We start from the raw sequence: 21,403 nt of genomic DNA, 5'->3' as shown, positions 1-21,403 counted from the left end.
CTGAATAAACACATCTTTCCGGTAACCGCTGTGCGCAAACAGCGACAGGGCCCGCCCCGGCTCTGAGGGCGCCGCCCCCCCCCTTCCTCCGCCCTGCTCGGATTCCCGAGAGCTGCGTCACCGCGTTGCGCGCGGCCCCGGGCGGCGTCTGACGTCACGACCTCTCCGCCAATCAGCGGGCGGCACCGCGCCGCTCTTCGCCAATCAGCGGCGGGCGGACGCGGGGGGGAAGCAGAAGGAGAAGGAGCGCGGAGCCAGCGAGGCGGCGGCACAAAATGGCGGCGGCGACGGCGGGCGGTGCGGGAGGCGGCGGCAGCGGCGGCCCCGCGGGCCCTCAGGCGGCCGGCGCGGTTCCCACCCCGGCGCCGGGCTCCGGCGCGGTGCTGATCGGCGACCGGCTGTACTCAGGCGTGCTGATCACGCTGGAGAACTGCCTCCTGCCCGAGCACACGCTGCGCTTCACGCCGTCCATGAGCAGCGGCCTGGACCCGGACACCGAGACCGAGCTGCGCGTCACCGGCTGCGAGCTCATCCAGGCGGCCGGGATCCTGCTGCGGCTGCCGCAGGTGGGTCTGGGCCGCGGGTGGGGAGGTTCTGGGAGCGGGCCTGGCCCGCTTGGGCTCTCCTTTGTCCCTGGGCCCGCTGTCCCGGTTCCAGGCCGGGAAGGCCGCGGGGCCGCCCGGGGTGGCGGGGGGCGCCCGGGGGCCGCTCAGGGACCGATCGGGGGTCGTTCGGGGCCTTGCCCGGCCTGGCCGGGCCGCGGAGCGCCGGAAGCGGGTGATGTCAGCGCCTTTCCTGCGCCGCCCCCGCCGCCTCTGCTGTGATCGGGGATTGTGCAAAGACGGATTTCTTTTGAGTCGTGACCTCGGGAGGCTTTTGTTCCCCTGGAGAACTTCGGGCCCAAACGGCCTCGTTGCTCTCTGAGCGTTAAAACTTTCCAGGCGTTTCCCAGCTGCCAGGCCTCAGCTACTCAAATATATGCAAATCATAATGTTATTAGTTTCCATTTCTCTTTCCACGCCCCAAAATCAAAGTTTTTCCGGTATATCCTCATAACTTTCAGTTTTATTGAGTTTTGGGGCTTTTTTTCCCCCTTTAAATCACTATTTATTCAATTAACTTGGAGCATATTTTCATACTTTCTAAAATTTGCAATTTAATGTATGAATTTGGCTTAGAGTATTTATGGTCTTAAGTACTTAAGTAGCAGTTCTAGTTTTCCTTAGATACCACTGAATTTACTCCCATGCTTACCCAGGCTTCTGGGTCCCAAATCTGTAGAAATTTCTCATTGGAACTGCTGGTTTTGTTCATGCCTGTTGTGGTTATCTGTTTTTTGGGTTTTTTTTAGGTGGCTATGGCTACAGGACAGGTGCTATTCCAGCGGTTTTTTTATACCAAGTCTTTTGTGAAGCATTCCATGGAGGTAAGGGAACATTAAATAACGTGTTATTTATATACATAGAACCATATACACCTTTTAATCCTTGATCTCCTTTGGCAAGTTGTCATCTGAGATGTGGCCAGTGTTAGTGGCTGGCCTGGAGGTTATACTTAGAGAACAACATAATTTTACAAAGCTACATAATAATGATTTTTTTCAAGTGTTTAGTATTTCCTTGTTTTAGCACAGTTTTCTCTTGTTGTCCCTCCTTCAGCTGTTGGAAGAGAGATTATATGATACAATATATTATATAAAATACATTATATATTTGTATTTCAGCATGTGTCCATGGCCTGTGTTCATCTGGCATCCAAAATTGAGGAAGCCCCGAGACGGATACGGGATGTGATAAATGTGTTCCATCGCCTCAGACACCTGAGGGAGAAAAAGTAAGCTGAGACTCTGCAATAATATTAAGTATTTGTGTTGTATTTTAATAATTAAACTTCATAATTCCCTGATTTATAAATCAGGGAGCATCTTGAAGAGATCTCGTGAAGGGGAGTTGACACATTTTATTAAGTAATTTTTTTTTAGTGTTGTAAGTACTGATACCTCTTATTTTTACACGAACACAGCCTGCCTATGAGCCCTCTCTGAGGTTAAGATGATCTCCAGAATGTGACCTTGTCTTGCAGAAAACCTGTGCCTCTAATACTGGATCAAGAATATGTGAACTTGAAGAATCAAATAATTAAGGCAGAAAGAAGAGTGTTGAAGGAGTTGGGATTTTGTGTTCATGTGAAGCACCCTCATAAGGTTTGTACTGCCTAAGTTCACTTCATAACCAGTGTTTCCTGTGCTGTAATGCTTTGAGGAGGCTGCCTGACTGCGTGGATTGTACATGATAACTTCAGTTAATTCAGAAAGATTAGTTTCTTACCATCCTGATGTTTTCTTTCTCATTTAAGAGACTCTTACTAATTGGTCTTGTATCACTGCTGAATGACGACGAGGTGGATGCAGGTGCTCAGTATCCCTTGAAGTCAAATTGGATGAGTAGGTAGCTTTGGTGTTAGAAAATGTCACTGTAACATAGATCCTTGAGCAGAAAAGGAATTGGGGACCTGGAGTTGTCACGATCTCTCCTTGTGGAAACATGCTGAGGTATTAAAGCCATCTGAGCTAGTTAGTGGGTTTTGTGTTCTGAAAGTTACACTCAGGTGTGAAGGGCTTGGCTAGAAATGAGACTATTCTCAGTATTGAAGTGTCAAGTATCAGACTAGGGTGATACTAGACAGGTACAACTCCTGCAGGTGTTCAGTTGGTGCTTTATTACCATTAGTATTGTAACTATGGTAAAAGAACTTCCAACTTCTGTGCCAGCAGAACTTGAGATCTTCCTCTTTCCTCCAAAAACTGCTGTTGAAAGTCTTCTTTTTGAGCCTGCTTGGCATCCAGAATTCCCTCTAGTCACCCACCCTGGAGGGCAGCTGCACTTGTTTGTTCATTGGTGTGAACTTTGCCTTTAGTCCTTTTCTTTCTGGCCTCGTTTTCCTTTCAAAGGAAAAGCCCTTCGAGCTGAGCAGCCCAGTGACACCCAGTGTGTTAGATCTGTTCTCTGCACACACTTCCCTCACTGCCCAGTGCAGGCAGCAGTATTTCCTCCCTAGTTGCAGCTAAAAGGAGCCCTGAGGTTTGTAGGAGAACATCCTTAGGTGGCATCCAGGTGAAGACAGGACACCTGGCTGAGGAGGAGGATGGATGGGCTCGGAACGTGGAGAGCTAGGAAGGCCAGAGCTGTGTGGATAAACACTGGGGATGGTGCAAACACTTCTTGTGGAGTGTTGTAGGACTTGAAAGAGGCTGACAGATGCCTCATGGATGTCCCTCTGAAATGAGTTGGTGGCTCTCCAGATGCTCGTTAATAACTCAATAACCCATATCTTCCAGATAATCGTTATGTACCTTCAGGTATTAGAATGTGAACGTAACCAACACCTGGTCCAGACCTCATGGTAAGTTGATTTTCCTTGTTCTAAGAGACCAGAAGGGGCAGTAGCAGAAATATGTCACTTGAGGCACTGGGCAGCATTGCTCAGGAGTGCTTGGGGCCACACCAGACAGATCCACTGTCCCTGGCGTGCCCCAAACTACTTCCCAAATGTTGATCGGCCTCTTAAGTCAGAGGCACTGTTTTAATGGTAAGGTAGCTTTCCACCCTGACTTCTCACTTCCCTCCTCTCTGCTTCCACTTTTCAGCTGAAGGGAAAATGTTGGGGTGGGGTTTAGTGTTTCCTTGGGTTTTTGTTGTTCATGTGTAGTTCAAGTCTGTTGCCAGTGCTGGGAAATGGCTTTTCCCAGGGCTTGAGCTCGATTACAGGTGTATCAAAACCTCAGCACAGACACATTTCTATTATCTATGTGGATAATGCAAGTTGTCAGCTTCTAAGACTGGATAGATGGATAGACTGGATTCTTGTTTGCCAAGAAATGTCCTCTGCCTTATTGCTCTCATTACAATAAATATTTGCTTGGGGGTGGGAAGCTTCTGTAAAATTGCAGGTCTGAAAACTTTTTAACAAATAAATGAACGCTTTGAAACCATAATGCTTTTTAACAATAGCGTGGTGTAAAAACCCTTTTAGTGAGTCCAAAGACCATATTTCTGCTGACTGAACTGTCTGGTACTGTGACCTGTGTGTAGAGAACCAGTTTTGACTTTTCTTTTCTGTACTCTTTTAATCAAAGGGTAGCCTCTGAGGGTAAGTGACTAAGACTTCTCCTCTGCTGCCCATGGTGCAGGGATAGCTGCCGTCTTCAGTCAACCCAAAGCTCTCCAAAGAGAAGGCTGGCTCTAGACAGGTGGTATATACATGATAGTAGAGTAACTGGCCAACTGCTTCTTGTGCTTATACTTTTATTTTTTTATTGTGCATTTTTGACTGTTTGTATATTTTTATAACCTGACTGTCGAAGTTACGAAAGGGTTTTAATGTTCTATCTCGTAATGCGATGTGTTCTTTAAGTGATAAAGCAAATTTAAGGTGGGGTTTAAGTCTTAAAGGGATGGATTAACACAAAAAAATACGAGTAGTTTGCATTTGTAAACTAGTCAGAAAACATTTGAGTACGTGTTTGAAGCGTGGAGACAAATGTAACACTTAGAGACACTTCCTGACTTCCCAGTACCATTGCATGGAGTACTGGAATGTGAGGTATGGACTGATCACTGCCAGTTATCTGCTTGTAATGGGAGGAGGAGGGGAGGAGGAGGGAGGGAGTTACCCTGCTAGAGAAATGGGTCAGATGTTACAATAACACATCTCTTGTGCTCATGTTGGTTGCTTCCAGTACCTGCAAACTGGTGGGTATCCAGTATAGCTGGTTTTTGAAATGTGCATTTTTCACAGCTTTCCCTTTTTCTTAAAATATTGTGACAAGGATTCATTTCCCCACATGTCTGATTCTGAGCCCACAGGGAAGGTGTGCAGAGGCCAAACCTGGAGCAGGCATGTCTTTCAATTTGGCACATTAAAAAAAAGGCTGTGTGACTTCCAGCTGAAGTTCCACTTTATCTCTTTTTTTTTTTTTTTTTGACCAAAAGGTTTGTGCTCTCTTTGTAGTGGGACAAGAAAAGTAGGTTTTGAAGTTCTTTTTTTTCCCAGAAAGATGAGCTGAATGGGTAGTGTTGCTTCTCTGGGGTAGCAGTTGTTCTTTGTGTAAACAGGAATGTAGGACAAGTGGGAGTTGGATACTCTTGGGATTCAAGTTCCTTTGTCTGCCCTTGTAAACTGATTGCAGATGTCTGGCCTGTGGTCTCTGCTTTGGATGTCTTGGGGATCAGTGAATCCTTGTATACTGGGTACCCACACGGTTAATTACTACTTTAAAACATAATATTTTGAGGACTTCTATTGTGTCTGGTTTTAGTTTTTCTCCATCTGATATTTTGCTTGATATAAGTGCTCAAAAACTAGATCTCTTAAAGCACATCAGCTGAGAGATTCAGAGGAGGTTACTTTGTGTATTTAAGATTTAGCAGGATAATTCTTAAGTGTACTGACTGGAATATGTGCAATATTTTACAGTTTTCTCATTCTGTGAATATTCATTTTAAGCAACCTTACTGAAATGGGACAATTTGGAAACCTTATTTCATGTGCCAAAGAGGAGATCTGCCCGAATACTGACTGTTATCCTGAACTGACGTTCCCAAACAACCTGATTTCTTCTATGGCTGATTTTTTGCATCAAAAAGAATTCTGTTCTGGATGGAAAAATCCTGCTTCTGAAGGAAATGGACCCCTTAAATCCCAGTGGGAGTTGTCATGTGCCGAAGAGGACTGCACTTTCCTGGGACAGCTACTGAAGGAGCTGCAGCTTTTGCCAGACATCTGGTTCTGCCCTATTGCAGGGAAACATGTGAACCTAAAATTCTATAACTGAGTACTCCAGACCATATTGTTTGTTGTCCTGATGAAAATAACTTGTCTATTGCATGAGAGCAGGCCAGTAGAGATCCAGCAAGGAAAAGTGAAGTTCAAATTGGTTCTCTTCTCACAGCTGAATTTTCAGCAGTCAGTCAGGCTTAATTCCTGTCACACATCCCTACCCTTGAGGGATTTACTTTAGTTTTTCTTTTTTTCCAAGTAAAAAAAAAAAAAAAAAATCATTCAACTTCTCTTTATAGAGTTACAGGACTGTAATGTTGAAGTCTAGTAACTGAATGCAGAAAGAAATAGCCCTCGTAGAGGTAAAACCAAAAGAAATAAAACAACAAAACAAACAAAAAAAAAACCCCAAAGAGCTTTGCAGTGCCTTGCAACCTTCTGCTCTCCTGTCTTCCAGGAACTACATGAACGACAGCCTGAGAACTGATGTCTTTGTGAGGTTCCAGCCAGAAAGCATTGCCTGTGCATGCATTTACCTGGCAGCCAGGACTCTGGAGGTGAGCCAGGGTTTTCCATGGATTTGGGAGGGGGTTTTAAGCCTCCTCACAGGAGCAGAAAGCTGAGGGTGTCTCCGTCTCTGCCTTTCAGATCCCGCTTCCCAATCGCCCGCACTGGTTTTTGCTGTTCGGAGCGACGGAGGAAGAAATCCAAGAAATCTGCTTAAGAATTTTGCAGCTCTACACAAGGAAAAAGGTTTGTTTCTTTTGCATGTTGGGAGCCCTCACTTAGAAAAAAACCCCTTTGTCCTGTTTGAAACCAAGGCTGGTTTTGGGAAGGGAACATGAAGGGAACAGGGAATAGTCGCTGTCCCCGTGAGCGAGCGAGCAGGAAGTTCAGTTCACTAAGTGTTGTCACCAGCAAGTGCTCCTGTGTCCACAGGTGGATTTGTCTGACCTGGAAAGTAAAATAGAAAAGAAGAAATTAGCTATTGAAGAGGCAAAAGCACAAGCTAAAGGGCTGGTACCTGAGGGAGTCCCGAGTTTGGATAACACATCAGGATTTTCCCCTGCCCCGAAAAATGGTAAATAGTGGATAACTCGGTTTTAATAACTTTCTCATCTTTCATGTATATTTACCCCTTGGGGATGCATTTACAAGTGTGGTTTGGGGTTGGTTGGGGATTTTTTTTCCAGGCTGGCTTCTAGCTACTGTTCAACTGGCAGAGTTTGAATAGCATTGCAACTTTGTGATTTCTTGAATCAGATAAAAGCTAAAATCAAATTAGTCTAAAATTAAGACTAGTTTAAACTCATAGAGTGCAGGGGCTTGTTTTTATGTGGTTTTGGCAATAAATACTTGCAACTGGCATGTTATGCTAAAGCAGTATTAAAGCAGAGGTGTGTTAGGAGCTCTGGCAGGAGTAACATTTTGGGGTGACTGGTGGGGAATATTTTCCTTCACTTCTTGGTTGAAAGTTTCCAGTCTGGTGCCAGTCTTGCCTAGAAGGTAACATTTACCATCGTCTCCCCTCAGTTTACCTTTAAAGTGATACTGAATAACTGGCAAGAGAAGGAAGTTGCTGTTCTGCCTCCAGTTCACTCCTTGGGTGAAACATTTGGCAAAAAGTTTCAGATTAACTTCTGCTTTCTGTGAACTTGTTCAGATCTGTTTGTGGGTGGTTGTGTGTGTGGAAAATGCAGCTGTACAGTTCTGATCCTTGCAGAGGTGGTGAGATGGGGCAAGGGGAGCCTTCAGTCCTTTCAGGTACTTCCCATACTTGCAAAATAGGTAACAAAGGCTTGTTTTTCCAGAGTCTCCAAAGGAGGTTAAAGGAAATAAACCTTCCCCACTACCTGTCCAGGCAATGAAGAATGCTAAAAGGAAAACAGAGGGAGCCAAAAGAACGAGCTCCAATAGCCCAGTAAATGGGTAAGGCCTTATAAGGAAGCAGCTTATTTCTTCCCACGAGTACTTTGAGCAAAATAACTGAGTGTTCATTGTCTCTTGCAGTGTCCAGAAAGGGAGGGAGAGCAGAAGTCGGAGTGGGAGCAGAGATCAGAGTTACTCCAGATCAGCCTCGAGATCTGCATCCCCTAAGCACAGGTATGTGCTGCTGCACGGGGGGGCTGTGCTGGGACACCCTCCCAGGCTGGGATTTCACAGTGGTTTGTCCCCAAGAGGCTGTGAAGTGACACAGCAGTGTGTGCTGCCAGTTAAACTCCAGACTAAACTCCAAGCTGGGGCGTTTTGGTGGCAGTGTCACTGTAACTGAAGCTGGAGAAAGGGATACAAGTTCCTAAACATTTCTCCAGTAAGCAGATGTTTTAGTGTTTGGCGTAAAGTTTCGGATTAACTTCTGCTTTCTGTGAACTTGTTCAGATCTCTTTGTGTGTGTGGAAATTACAGCTGTACAGAATGAAGATGTCACAATTTAAGAAAGTCATGTTTTCTCTCCTCTTTTTTCCTAGGAAAAGCGAGAGTTACTCCACCTCCAGCGGCTCCAAATCCCACAGCCGCTCCCGGAGCCGCAGCGACTCCCCCCCGCGCCAGTTCAACCACAGCTCGGGCTACAAAGGCTCCAAGGTGAGGAGCTACAAGAAATCCAAAGACTACAAATACTCCACACACAAACCCCGCAAATCCCGCAGCCGGAGCTCGTCCCGCTCCCGCAGCCGCTCCCGGGAGCGCTCCGACCACTCCGGCAAGTACAAGAAGAAGAGCCACTACTACAGGAACCACCGGCACGAGCGCTCCCGCTCCTACGAGCGCGCCGGGCACCGCTACGAGCGCGAGCACCCCGGGCACAGCCGGCACCGCCGCTGAGGGCACCCCCTGCTCCTGCAGCCTGGCCTTCGAACCACCTCGCTCCCTAAGGTCCATCCTGCTGGAGCTCCCTGCTCCTTCCTGAATCCAAAGGGTCAGGGGCTCCGTGGGAGAGATGTCCCGGTGACTGTTGTGCTGGAGCGTCACCCGTCCTGCTCTTTAGTGATTCCCATCCCGTAGCGTCCTGTCTGGGACTTCCACTTCCCTGTGGCTCAGCCCTTGGAATGCTGTGCCCTGTGGAACTGGAAGGCCCCCAGGCAGTTCCTAACCCCTGGGAGTGGCTCTGGTGCTAACAAAAGCTGTCTTTTCATACTGACTCTGGTGTTGTACAGATGGGGGGTGACTTTTCTAGCCCTGTTGCCTATATTAGGTTCTATGTGTATATATATTTTGCAGTGTTACAGTACAATATGGAAATATGGCCTTACTAGCCTTTACACTTTATCCACAATTGTAAATAAGCATTTGTTTAATACAGGTGAAGATATATACAGAAAATTCAAAACTTGAATTCTATAAAAAAACAAACCCTTGTGTAGAAAATTCTGATAAATGTGAAAGTATTTAGCTCTGTGCATTGAGAGTAGTATATTTTTATCTGTGCAATGCTGTGTGCAGGCCACCAGCTCATAAGACATTTCCTATATATACATTTTGCGTGGTTTGAAATTCTTTACTCAGGATCTTTGACACTCTGAAGAATTAGTAGTTTGTCAATCTGCATGCTTGTTGGAGAACAGAGCGTTTAAAAGCCAATTAGCAGACCCCCACAGCCCAGTAGTATCAGTTCTAGTGGTATATCTGAGCTGTTACTCTCTCATGCTCCCTGATTTCATTAAAGTATTTGATTTTCTATTAAATTTACTTGATAGTAGTTTCTTATGAGCTACACCCCTGTGCCTACTCATAAGGAAAGAAATTTGGGGCTGGATGATTGTCAAATTGTAGTGGGCTTAAAACATCAGATTAAATCCCTGTTCCCTCGAAGTCAGGAATTTTGGGGCATTCTATTAGTTTAGGCACCTCTCCAGTCAATCCCAAATGTAACATCCCCCAATCCACAAAGATCTGAGCTGGGAAGTGCCTTTCCCTGCCTCCAGGTGTAGCTGGCAGGTTCCAGCTGAGGTTCCTGAGCAGGGCTGGGACATCTTGGGAAGTCGGTGCCGCTGCTGAGCACAGCGGAGGTCCCGTGGCTGGAGCTGGCAGAAGAGGAGGAGCTGAAATCAAAAATAAACCTGAAATTAAAAAGGCCCAAGTTTTTATGAGCCTGCACATACAGGTCTCAGCTCTGGAGGTGAGTTATGACTTTGTTGTCTCAGCGTCTGATGACTCTTCCAGGGTTCTTGCTCATCAGAACATCTCAGGTTATTCAGTGATCCCCATTCCTGGTGTTCAGATCCCAGACACAAAGAGGTCACTAAGCAGTTTTATGCCCGACTGGGATTTTTTGAAAGACTCTGCAAACCCACCAGAATGCTTTGTTGTCACATAGGGAGTTGGGAAATGCACACCTGGGAGGGAAGGTAATGGATTAAAGCACCTGGAAAAGAAGTGTGTTGAGTGTTTGTGAGACAGAGGTGGCTGGAAAGGAGCTTTATTGGGAAGAAAAGCAGGTTTGAGTACCCAGGGCAGCCTTTCTTGCTGGCTTCTGCCACCTCCAGTGTGTGCACAGGGATGAGCTTTTCCCACCAGCTTTGGGGACCTGGAATCCAGGCTGAGCCAGGAGCTACTGGTCATCTCTGCTCACAGCCAACACTTGTGTGTCTGAGGACCTGTCTGGAAGTGTCCTGTCACCCTCCTCTCGCCCTGGGAGTGGGACGGGAACATTTGAACCTTCGGACACTTCCAGATATTTAAGTACATCCTGTACGTTTTTGGAGCTACTGCAGTTTCTTAGAAATAAATCAAAAAATGGGAAACGGGGCACACCCAGCAAATGTTTGAGGCTTTTCCACAGAATTTTAACAAATTGCAAAACTTCTTTGTGGTTTTGTCTCCCAAGTCTGAGGGGAGAGGCTATCCCTGACCTCTGTCAGGATGGAGTTAATATTTTAAGAGCTCAGTGAGCTTTTAATAAAGAAAATACAATATTGTGCCAGCAGATGTAATTAAAGCCTCTATCCCTGCACATACCAGGTTCTGTATGAGTGTGTGGATCAGGAGTAGGTTGTTGATGTGGGATGGCACACGCAAGCTCTGTGGGGAATATGTGTGAGAATTAGCAAAGGTAGGGCTGCCTGTGGTCAGGGCTCTCTTTGTTCCCTGCGGGAGTCTGTGGAGCGGGGCTTGGGAGCGAGATGGGCTCGGGGCTTTGTGAGAGGGGGAAGAGCAGATCCACCTTCCTCAGTCCGAGCCCGTTCCTTCCCTACCCCGGGGGAGGCGCCGGGCGGGGGCGGGACCGGGACGGCTCCGCATCGCGCAGGTTGAGAACCGCGTGTGGGTGAGAACTGAGCCGGGAGCGCGGCGAGCCGGGACCAGCCGGGCCGGGACCAGCTGAGCCGGGACCAGCCGGGCCGAGCCGAGCCGAGCCAGCCATGGCCCAGCCGCGCTGCCGCTCCGTGCTCATCACCGGCTGCAGCCGCGGCATCGGGCTGGGGCTGGTGCGGGGGCTCGCGGCCGCCACCCCCTCCCCAGACTTCGTCCTGGCGACCTGCCGGGACCCTGAGAAGGCGCAGGTAACCGGGCCGGGGGCGCAGAGGGTCCCGGGGGGCGGGTAACGGGGGCGGAGGCGAGGAGAAGGCACTTTGGGAAGCGCGGAACATCTCGAGCATCTCCGCGCCCGAGCGCCGGCAGCGAGTGCCCGGGGTGGAATTGGATGGAGCTGGGAATGGGATGGGATGGGATGGGATGGGATGGGATGGAGCCGGAGGCTGAGTTCCTGCCCGGGGCAGAGGCCGGCGCGGATGGAGTCGGTGCCGGGGAGGTCTCCGAGGCTGGAGCAGGGGGATATCACCGCTCGGGAGCGTTCCCGGGAGGAGCAGAGCGAGCGGGACACTCCGCAGCCCCCGAGCATCTCCAGCGCTCCTGCTGCCCCGCTCCTCTTGTCCCCGAGTTTCTTGCTGGATTTGCAGCGGGAGATAAGTCTGTTTTGCACGGAGCCGGAGCCCTGCAGGGGTAGCGCATCCCTCAGAAACATTCCCAGTGAGACCCGTCACAGCTTTCCTTGTCTCTCCACGCGGTGTGTCTGTGTCCCTAGAAGGGGCTGTGCCCCGTCTGCCTCCTCTCTTTCTCCGCTGCACTTGCAACAGCGAGGAAGTGCGAATGAATGATTAATTCAACACTCAGTGAACTCCACGCTCCTCTCAGTCCCCCCTCGGCCGGGCAGGGCCCAGCATTTTCTGCCGAAAACAGCAGCTTTTCTTACCTGCTGCTGGTGGGTCCACTTGCAGCCCTGTTCCCTTGCAGCCCACGTCCCTGCTGCTACAGGGTGCTGGGACTCCTTCCCCATCCCTCAGCTGCTATAAATGACTGTCAGACAAATTTGGGAGGCAAAATGATGAGGGTTATCAGTCACTTTGTGGCCTCTAGTGATGCATCTCATCTTGACTCTCCTCAGTAAGGTGAATTTAGGGCAGCACAGTCATATGCACAGGTACCACCCTCTTCCTGGTGCTCCAGAGCTGCAGGAATCTGAGCTCTTGGCTCTGTGACTGTCTCAAACCCCTCTGTGATGCCACAGGCATTTGGTAGGAGAATTGATACCCAAAGCCCTATTTCTGCATCTGCCCTGTTTCAAGGGAAAAGAGAATTCCCTGGCACGTGCAGAGGTGAACAGAACCTGCTCCTTCTGGTGGATTTGATTCCTTTCACACGTGGTGTGATCACACCATGCCAGCAATAAAACAAACACAGCCACTTTGCTTACTGCTTAGCTACATAAAACCTTAAAAATGTGGTGCTGAGGGTCTCCTTCAAGGGTGTGGTGCAGGGTTGGTCAGGTAACACCTGCACCCTGACCACCAGGAGCTTCTGCTGCTCTGCTTATGAAACTGCAGGGAAAAGTCTTAATTTCCTTTTTTTCCTTGTAAAATAAAAAAATCTCTCCAGCACAAAAGCACATTTAGGATATTTCTGAACAGAAGTGCTGCGAAACAGCCCGGCCAGGCTGAAATCAGGTGCACAGGCTGCCTTTCAGAGCTCTGGTCCCTGTTGGCTCCCCCTCACCCCCTCCTGCACCACCTGAGCTCCTGAGCAGGAATCCACTGCCATTCTGTTCCCTTTTAACTCCTGTTCCCACACCTGGCACCTGTCCCAGCCTGTTTCCTTTGGTGGTTGCACAACCCCTGTGCAGCAGCAGCCCAGGAAAGCAGCGGAGACATCTGACCTGTGTCAGATAGAGATCTCCCCGCCGGGTTGTTTGTTCTGAAGCCGCTGCTGAGGGAGGTTCTTTCTCTTTTTCACCGACTGGCCCTTGTGTTCAGCAGTGATTTCTCACTATAATGGTCTGGGATCAATTACATGGAGAAGCAAAATTGTTCCTTCAATAGGAAGAGCTTCCTAGGAAACGTTACACGGACGTATCTCAACGCAACTCGTTGGGTTTCTTGCGTTGTCAGTACCTAAAATTCTCGAACAAAAAGGCTGGTAAAGCTGCACAAGGAGATTAAACAGCCTTCAGACAGTGCAGGGTGTCTGGGAAGAGTCTGGGTCACTCCTTGCCTGCGGTAAAACCTGGAAAGTCTGCTGGCAGTGTGTCCTGTAGGCAGGAAGCTGGCCCAGAGCCACATTCCAGGAACCCCAGCGGGGATTCTGCAGGACACATGGGGTGCATCCTAAGCTTTTTGTTTTCTAGGGGGGCAAGGTTTGTCCTTGGTGGATCAGGGTGGGTTTTTGTTCTTTGTGAGGACCTCTAGGCCATGTGCTGTGCTTTGGCAGGACATCAATAGAAGCCTCTGCAGCCAGCTGAAAGCAGATTTCTAACAGATGGGTTTGGAAACGCCACAAGGGAGAGAAATCTTTACTGAAGGTACTGTGGTGGTTTCACCAGCGTTATCTGCCCCATCTGCAGTGCCTGGAGTTGGCACAAAACCTGGTGACCTCCTGAGTGTTTGCACTGTGCTGCTGGTCCTTGGGGCTGGCACAGGGCGAGCAGGGACCTGCTGGAGCCTCCAGCACTGGGAGTCTTGTTCGTGGGAGCACAAATCCAACTGGTGATCTCCAAGCTTGGATCCAGCCTGGCAGGGTTGCTGGAGTGTTGCTGTGGTAGGAAAGGCAAAGGTTCAGTGATTTTCTCTTGGTTTTTTTGGTTTATTTTTTTTTTTCTTTCCCAAAGAGAAACCTTTGCCTTCATTGACTTTTCCATCAAATCTTGAACACCCTGAGTTCAGGTTCCTGCTCTCCAGAGGCTGGCACAGCAGGCTTGGCTTAGGGCACATGAAATGGGCTTTGCCCAACTAAGACCTGCTTGTTGACCGTTCAGACTGGGCTGCAAAGTTGAGTGAGTTCTTTCTCTGCACACCTGAGTGTCAGTCCTTGCTTTTTCTCTTGACAGCAATTGAAGTCTAATTTTGTTTCCTCCCACTTTGCTTTGTGGTAAGTGACCATATGAAAAATCCTTCTTAACATGAGTGCACTGTCCCCCACTTCCTCTCCTGCTTTAGAGGATGAACAGCAACTCTGGACAGTTCCTTTAAATTCTGCTCTGCTCTGGTTTGGCAGAGGAGCATTTTCCCATTGCAGAAAGCAGAGGAGAGGGAAAGAATGGGAAAAGCTTAAATTAAGAGGCTTTTAAAAATCACCTTCCAGTTTTTAGAGGAAAAGTGATTAAATATTCTTAGCTGCTGGCACAGACAGTGTCCACCTTGGGCAAGAACGTTTCAGCAGTGATGACTGAACACTTTGCAGTCCTCCAAACACTGGACACAGAGAAGAGCCCTTCAAGACCTGACTTGAGGAAGATGCTGGGGAAGGCTGACTTTGCTTTCCTCTGCTTACCAGGGAAAGCAGCACATCTCCTGTAACTCCCTAACCTTGGGATAATGCTGAACAGCTGCAGGCTTTTGCATGTGAGTCTGTGCTGGCAGAAGTTGTAAAAACTCGAGTTCTTGTGCTGAGTAGCTCCTAGGTGGCCTCCCCAGAACATTTGCCTAACAAATGGGCTGCAGATCACACGATAACAGGCAGCAGGCCCGCAGGCACATCCAGATAACCGCTGCCCCTCCTGGAAAAGTACCATCGGGAGACTCCTCCAGCCACACTTGGATTCCAATCTGCCTTCACTTGGGCTGCTCCAGCGCTGCGAGTGGAAGCAGCTACAAATCTCCTGCAAAATAATCCTGACGTCCTGCCTTTGCACTCCAGATGGACCAAACCACGGCTCAGCCTGCACGGGCTCACGGACACGGCTGTAATTGTCCCCACGCTCCTGCTTTTCTTTCTTACTCTTTCCTCCCCCATCCTGCTTTCCCATCAAAGGGGAAAAACTCTGACCTAAAGTCCAGAACCGCACTTAAAACCGGTGTAGCCCCTTCAGTCTCTGCTCTGAGGGGGGGAAAGGAGGAGATGGCCACGGTGGAAATCTGTTCCCAGATTTCTGGGACCTCAGCACGGGAGCATCCCCCGTTCCTCCTGCTCTCCCCGCAGCCCGAGTGAGTTCCCAGGTGAACAAGGAACTGTTCAGCTCCTCACTGCTCAAGGGTCCCCTCCAGAGCTCTGGAAAGCTTCCAGGGCCTAATGTGCTGTTTCCCTTGCTCTGAAGCAGGAGATAGGGTTACCTGTGCCTGTTCCCCGGGCAGACACGGAGCTCTCCTGCTCCTCGTGGGCTCTGGCAGCTCGGAGGTTCTTTTTTTCCCCTTTGTCCATGTTTTAGCCGTGTGGTTTGCAACTGGGAAGAGCAGCTGAGCGGTGATAGATGTGTTATATCAGGCGAAGGGGGCATTCCTGAATATATATCAGGCAAAGAGGGCATTCTTGAAGTCTTTCTAATTTATTGCAGTATTGCTGTTTTGGTTGGTTGGTTGTTTTTTTTTTTTTTTTCCTGGAAGTGTTTTACACTTCCTACAGCATTAAGGTCTGGCTTTTCTTGAGTCAGAGAGGACTGTGGGGCTGGGCAGTGCTGGTGGAAGCTGTTACACACTCGAAGCTGTACATTGGGATAGGACATAATCTGTCTCAGAGGGACACAGAGGATACACCTCTGGCTTTGTCCTGAGTGCAAGCAGGATGATGTGGAGGATACCCAGGCACCCTCATCCTGACAAAGCTGCCCACAGGCTGTGTTTGTGTGGCTTGATTGCTTCCAACTGGCCCAGCAGAGCCAAATCCTTTCCAAGGGCTGTAACTGGAGTGGATAATGCTTTTGTAAAGAAGGCAAAGTAAATCTTGCTAAATGACAAAGGCAACAAAACATTCCTGGTTGAAATCTAGCAATAAATACCCCGTGTGCTGAGGAATCTGTATCTGGAGCCTTGAGTGCCAGAGGATCTTGTTTAAATCAGAGTAGGCTGACTCTTTGTTAATAGTAATTAAAAATCAGCAAGCAGGAAACAACAGATGCTAATCAGAGTTTAATTTTGTTCTTGGACTCCCTAAGAGGTGATTCTCAGGGGTGACTATTCTGGTGCAGGGCAGTTCTAGAGCTACTATGTTAAACACAGAATTAGGGCTTTGTGTTGTGGGTTTTTTGTTGGGCTTTGTTTGTCTTGTTTGTTTTTAAGTTGGCTGTCACAGCACACTAACTGAAAATGCCTTAGCTGGGAGATGTTGGATGGACCTGCTCGTCTCTGTCCTCCTTTCCTCATGTTCCTCTAGTCACAGAAGGGGAAAAAATAGGCTTTCCTGCAATTTTTAGTTTTCCTAACTGGATTTTTCAGCTTATATCAGGTGTAACATTCTTGAGGACCAAGGTCTAGGTTACCTTTATGCCTGGAAGCTGCTTCTGAGAAACTTTAACCACTGCAGTGGGAGTCACTTGTTAACTAAATAATTAACTAACTGGAAAAACCATTGAATTTTAAACTTGATTTGCCTGCAGTGATTGTAATTTCATGCTGTTTATGTTCTGGAGAGTGCTTAATGCTACAATGTTTGGAGTTCTTAGTAGAAAATATTGCTTACTCACCTCAGAAGCCTCTCAGTTGCTGTTGCTACACAAAACAGCTCTGACCTTTTAGCAGGACTTAGTAGCTTGTTTCTGTCAGAGAATAAAGCATATAAATAAATGAACTATAAATAAATGAACAAACCCTGAGAAGCCAGAGCACTTCTGGAGTTTATTATCAATTAAGTGATATTGTCAAACTGAAATCCAGTGACAGTCCAAAGCCATGTAATTATTGCAGGCCTTGACATGGCAGAACTACTTCATCCTGGACTGTCAATAAGCAAGACAGTGTGTTCTGGGCCTTTAATTTATTGAAAACTGCCTCACTAAGCCCTGTCCAAGGGAAGGAATGTCTTCTGGTTTTGTGCTTCTGACTTGTTCTCCTTGCCCCTCCCCTTAATAGCCTGAACTGCAGTTGCAGATTGGCCTCAGTGGGAGAACAAATTTCCCAAACAAGCCTGGAGAGAATCCTGCAGGATATGAGCTGAGATAAAAGTTGTAATGCATTATAGTTTGTCAGAGGACACCGAGTCCCTGAGTGTCTCCAAGTGGCAGAGAAGTATTCTTTCAAAACCAGCCCTCCTGACCCCCATTCCCAAAGGGCTCCTAAAGAAAGGGATTTGCTTGAGCTGGAATGTTTGGCCAGGTTGCTGTCTCCTGAACACGACTGGGAGTATGCAATCCATCTGTTATGTTTGGCCACGCTTCCCACTTGGCTGCATGGCACAGAAACCTAAGGATTCCAGCTGGGCCCATAAATCCAATTTGGACACACTTTGTCCAGCCGTAACACCACAAAGTCCTGATTTTCTGCAGGAACACCAATCTCTGCTCAGAGGCAGTCAAGAGATGACTGAATTATAGCAGGGAATGTTATTGTTGCACGGAACTGGTTTCATGTGTGCTTCACCTTCAGCTACAAGAACAGATGCTAACGAGGCTGCTGGGGAAGCAGAATTTCCATGGGAAAACTGCTTTTCCTGCAAACAGTAATTCCAATTTGAGCGTTCCTGTTGCCCTGAAGTGATGTGTGGCACTAGCTGAGCTTCAGGAGAATGATGCTTTTCTTACAGAATTGGGGAATTTCTGGCTTTTCACTGGAATGCTGCCTGAGCCCTGGGGCTGCTGTGGAACTGCTGTTTGGTGCTTACCCTGCAAACACACCCTGGAGCTGAACACACTGAGAACTATCCCACCAAAAATCCAGCATGCTGGGATCTGACTAAGCAGGGAAAGAGTCCAGTTTCTTGGAGCAGTTGATCTGGCTCTCAGGAAAGCTGCTCAGCAGGTTGGAAAACGAAGTAGTATCGATGCCTTCAGTCCAGTCATGAAAATATTTCAGTTCTGGAGGTGCAGATCTCAAAATGTTTTATGTAATAGCCATGGAGAGCTTGCTCTCTCTCTCTCTCTCTCTATATATATATATGTATATATATGTAGAAGATAACCAAAAAAATTTCTTCTTCCTAGGAACTCCAGCAGCTTAGTAAGCAGTACAGCAATGTCAAGCTTCTCCAACTGGGTGAGTAAAGGGCTTTATTTCTGTCCATAGAAATATGTTCAACTTCCTCAGGTGAGTGCACCTTAAGAACCCGCTCTCCTGGGTGGTCAGTAGCTGGACATGATCTCCAGTAGCTGAAAACCCCCTTGAGATAACACTGGGGAACCAAAACCTATCTAAAATCTTCTGTGTATTGTCACCTGTGCGCTGCCTAAATGTCCCCACTCAGCTTTAGCTTTGGTTTGGGCACGTGTTGTGTCGTGTCAGGCAGGCTCTGACCCACACTCTTCACCGTGCCTCCTCTGTGCAGATGTGGTCTGTGAAAACAGCATCAAGAAAGTGGTCAAGGAAGTGGAAGAAATCGTGGGGGACAAAGGGCTGAACTGCCTCATCAACAACGCCGGCATCAACGTGCTCGCCTCCTTGGAAGAGGTCACGGCAGAGACGATGCTCACCATCTATGAAACCAACACTGTTGCCCAGCTGATGGTCACCAAGGTAAGAACTGGGAGGAATGTGCTTAATCTGGGGTATTAAAGAGGGTTTTCTCTTATAACCAAAGTGGTTTTCCCCTTGGAACTGCACGGGTACAGTTCTGATGTTGAACTGCGTGTCTGGAGAGCAGCAGTCTGTCAAGGATCTTTCTCTGCATTTAGATCCATCTGGGGTGAGATCACTTCAGTGGACAGGTGGGGTTAGGAGGTGGGTGGAAGAGTCTGAAGGTCCTTGCTACTTCCAGCTGGCTGCTGTAGGAAGGTTTCCTATGGCCACCAAGTGTGAGGAGTCATCACCATTCTGTGCTGGTGGTGCTGGAATTCTTCAAGAGCCTGGCTTGCCTTGAATGGGGAAATTACACAAACTAAATCAAACCAAAATCACAAAATTAAACCCAACTCTTGTTTTCCCAGGCGTTCTTACCCCTCCTGAGGAAGGCAGCCCAGCTGAGCACAGGAATGGGCTGCCACAGAGCTGCTATTATCAACATGTCCTCTCTCGCTGCCTCCATGCAACTCGTCCAGGCAAATGAGATGTTCCTCAAGGTCTATCCCTACAGGATAGCCAAGGTTTGTGGGCTCCCCTGGGCTGAGGACAGGCTGGGAGTTAGAGACCACGCTGAGCTTAGGATGGTGATGGACACAGACACTGTGCTTGTTCTTCGTGTGGGTGGAAGTGGGACCTGTAAAACACCTGGAGCGAGCATGTGAACTTCTGAAGAACAGGCTCCCAAATCACTGCTGTGATTCAGAGGGATTTGGCATTCAGGGAAGAACTGATGCCGTGAAATGTGTGTGCTGTCAGCTGAGTTCCTCTCCAGTGGAGGAGAGAGAGCACAGAACTCAGCAAAAGGTGTGCTGACCTGTACGTGGTGATGCTGGTTAGTGAGAGGTGGGATTTTTAGTTTTCTCACCTCCAGAGACTGAGTTTGTACAGATAGTGAAGATCAGACACAGAGTTTCTCCTACACCACCTACTCATAAGCTGTTAAACGCTTGTTTTCCCTGTTCAGAAGTAAATGAAGGTTTGTGTAGTGATTATTGCAGAAAAACACAGTCCTTATGTCAACATTATTTTCCTCACAGCTCCTCAGGAGTTTCAAATGCTACTGTATCTTCCATCATAACTTAGTTTCGTCTTTGGGCAGTCAATTTGTGGTTACAGAGCTTCCACAATGCTTCTATTAACAGGTGTCTCTGAGAATGAAGGCCCAGTAAGTCTGGATAAGTTACTATGATCTTTTTACTGCCCCTTCCTTTGTCAGAATTGTGGAAGGGAGGTGGCGATTAGCTTGATTTGAGGTCTTGCTTGAGGTTTATAAACCAGCCCCCTAATAGATGGTTTCCTCTCTTGCAGACTGCACTGAACATGATCACCAGGTGTCTTGCTGCAGACTTGAAATCGGATGGAATTCTCTGTATTTCTTTGCATCCAGGCTGGCTCCAGACAGACATGGGTGGAAACATGGTAAGTGACATCTCTGAAAACATGAAAATAGGGCTCCCTTGTTATCCCAAGAGCCCCTGGCACAGTGTTCACCTCCATGTGCTGCAGAGGCACACTGTGAAGCAGGAAAACACATCCCTCTTGATTCTAGCAACTCCTTAAGTGCATTTGATTCTCTTCCGTAGGAAATTCCCAGTAATGAACCCAAGCTTGATTCTTTCCAGGCTCCCATGCAGGTGCAAGAGGCTATCCCAGGTATTCTCTCTGTTCTGGACCGTCTTGGTGAAAAAGAGAATGGTTCCTTCCTGGACTGGCAAGGGGAAACTCTACCATGGTAGAAGTGCACAGGTTACTACAGAAACAGCACGTCAGCCACGCTCTAACCTCTCATGTCTGTGTCTCTGGGGTTTTCTCACACACTAGTTGAAGTAGCCAGTCTGATATCCAGCCTCTCTAGGTGTCTTTGAAAAATGAAGTGGCTGACTCTCTCACTCGGTATTGCTACTGCTCTATTCTAATGCTTCCTGCAAACACTACTGTGCTCTTGGTGGTGGTGGGTATCTCCTGGAACCGTCTGAAATGGATTAAAACGAGTTAAATCCAGGGGCTGGTTCCTCTTCACTTCCAAAACCAAAGCGGGCCTCCTGCTCTCTGCAGAGTTAAATGACCTGACCTCAGAGCAAGGCCAGTGTAGGCTGTCAGATCCCAGGATGCTCAGTCTGCTGGAGACATGTCTCCAGAAAAGAAGTCCTTTGGTTTCCTTCGGTCTTAACTGAGCCAAGGCTGAAAGTGCCCAGCTCTAAACCACGTGAATTTGGTACTTCTGTAAATTCCTTGGCAAACTGTCCCCAGGTTGACAGCGTACACCAGGCATTGCTTTGTTCCCAGAGGGTGACTAACATCCTGATACGGGGGTGGGAATGTTGTTTTGTACATAAACTTCTGAAATGTCTTCAATAAAGTCTTGTTTAAAAAAACAGTCTGTTTACTGAACTACTTCCTTAATTAATTTCTCTTCATTGGTTTCTCTTCCCTGACCAAAGAACTGCACTTCTACCTTGCAAGAAAGAACTCCAGCCACTGGTGTTCCCTTTCAGGCTAGATGAGTTTGACATGGTGGGGTGTAAAACTGAGACAGACCCTTGTTCTGGTCTGAAACACTAAAAGCAGCTGGTGAATAAATCCCTTGTGTGCTGCTGAGGGAGCTATAAAAGCAAAGCGTTCTTTGAAGTCTGGGATTGGCTTCACCATCCCTCCCTCATGCCAGCTGATGAGGCACTTTCATGCTGTGCCAACATGGTGGGTTCCTGCACCAAAGT

The 21,403-nt window shown here is 48.0% G+C and overlaps 2 protein-coding genes across 5 annotated transcripts; both read left to right on the top strand.

The window, feature by feature from the left end:
- Nucleotides 1-279: 279 nt before the first annotated feature.
- On the top strand, nucleotides 280-9,461 carry CCNL2 (cyclin L2). Of its 4 annotated transcripts, XM_017825764.1 has the most exons (11): nucleotides 280-566; nucleotides 1,352-1,426; nucleotides 1,724-1,833; nucleotides 2,083-2,203; nucleotides 3,338-3,402; nucleotides 6,236-6,335; nucleotides 6,427-6,531; nucleotides 6,718-6,859; nucleotides 7,590-7,707; nucleotides 7,789-7,881; nucleotides 8,247-9,461. In XM_017825764.1, the coding sequence occupies exons 1-11, from the start codon at nucleotides 471-473 to the stop codon at nucleotides 8,599-8,601; spliced, it is 1,380 nt and encodes a 459-aa protein (XP_017681253.1). In that variant the 5' UTR covers nucleotides 280-470; the 3' UTR covers nucleotides 8,602-9,461. The 4 variants fall into 4 exon arrangements, with proteins under 4 accessions (XP_017681253.1, XP_017681254.1, XP_017681256.1 ...); XM_017825765.1 differs by lacking the exons at nucleotides 280-566; nucleotides 1,352-1,426; nucleotides 1,724-1,833; nucleotides 2,083-2,203 and having other exon boundaries at nucleotides 3,290-3,402; nucleotides 4,136-6,335; XM_017825767.1 differs by lacking the exons at nucleotides 280-566; nucleotides 1,352-1,426; nucleotides 1,724-1,833; nucleotides 2,083-2,203; nucleotides 3,338-3,402 and adding an exon at nucleotides 3,419-4,249.
- A 1,639-nt stretch (nucleotides 9,462-11,100) lies between these two features.
- On the top strand, nucleotides 11,101-21,121 carry LOC108502638 (C-factor-like). Its single transcript, XM_017825768.1, has 6 exons — nucleotides 11,101-11,276; nucleotides 18,113-18,164; nucleotides 18,454-18,641; nucleotides 19,052-19,207; nucleotides 19,995-20,105; nucleotides 20,309-21,121. Exons 1-6 carry the CDS (start codon nucleotides 11,136-11,138, stop codon nucleotides 20,420-20,422), a joined length of 762 nt encoding a protein of 253 aa, XP_017681257.1. The 5' UTR covers nucleotides 11,101-11,135; the 3' UTR covers nucleotides 20,423-21,121.
- Nucleotides 21,122-21,403: the final 282 nt, after the last annotated feature.

Source organism: Lepidothrix coronata, unplaced genomic scaffold, assembly GCF_001604755.1.
Source record: "Lepidothrix coronata isolate B3197 unplaced genomic scaffold, Lepidothrix_coronata-1.0 Scaffold122, whole genome shotgun sequence".
NCBI classification, from domain to species: Eukaryota; Metazoa; Chordata; class Aves; order Passeriformes; family Pipridae; genus Lepidothrix; species Lepidothrix coronata.
The sequence above is the reverse complement of the archived record's forward strand: the minus strand, read 5'-3'. Positions and strand labels throughout refer to the sequence as shown.

Excerpts from the sequence above, each read along its gene's own strand:
- LOC108502638 (XM_017825768.1), top strand. The coding sequence starts at position 11,136 with ATGGCCCAGCCGCGCTGCCGCTCCGTGCTCATCACCGGCTGCAGCCGC. Across the intron at positions 18,165-18,453 it reads TGTCAAGCTTCTCCAACTGG|ATGTGGTCTGTGAAAACAGC; the intron begins GTGAGTAAAGGG and ends TCCTCTGTGCAG. Across the intron at positions 19,208-19,994 it reads ATCCCTACAGGATAGCCAAG|ACTGCACTGAACATGATCAC; the intron begins GTTTGTGGGCTC and ends CCTCTCTTGCAG.
- CCNL2 (XM_017825764.1), top strand. The coding sequence starts at position 471 with ATGAGCAGCGGCCTGGACCCGGACACCGAGACCGAGCTGCGCGTCACC. Across the intron at positions 3,403-6,235 it reads CACCTGGTCCAGACCTCATG|GAACTACATGAACGACAGCC; the intron begins GTAAGTTGATTT and ends CCTGTCTTCCAG. Across the intron at positions 6,336-6,426 it reads TGGCAGCCAGGACTCTGGAG|ATCCCGCTTCCCAATCGCCC; the intron begins GTGAGCCAGGGT and ends TCTGCCTTTCAG.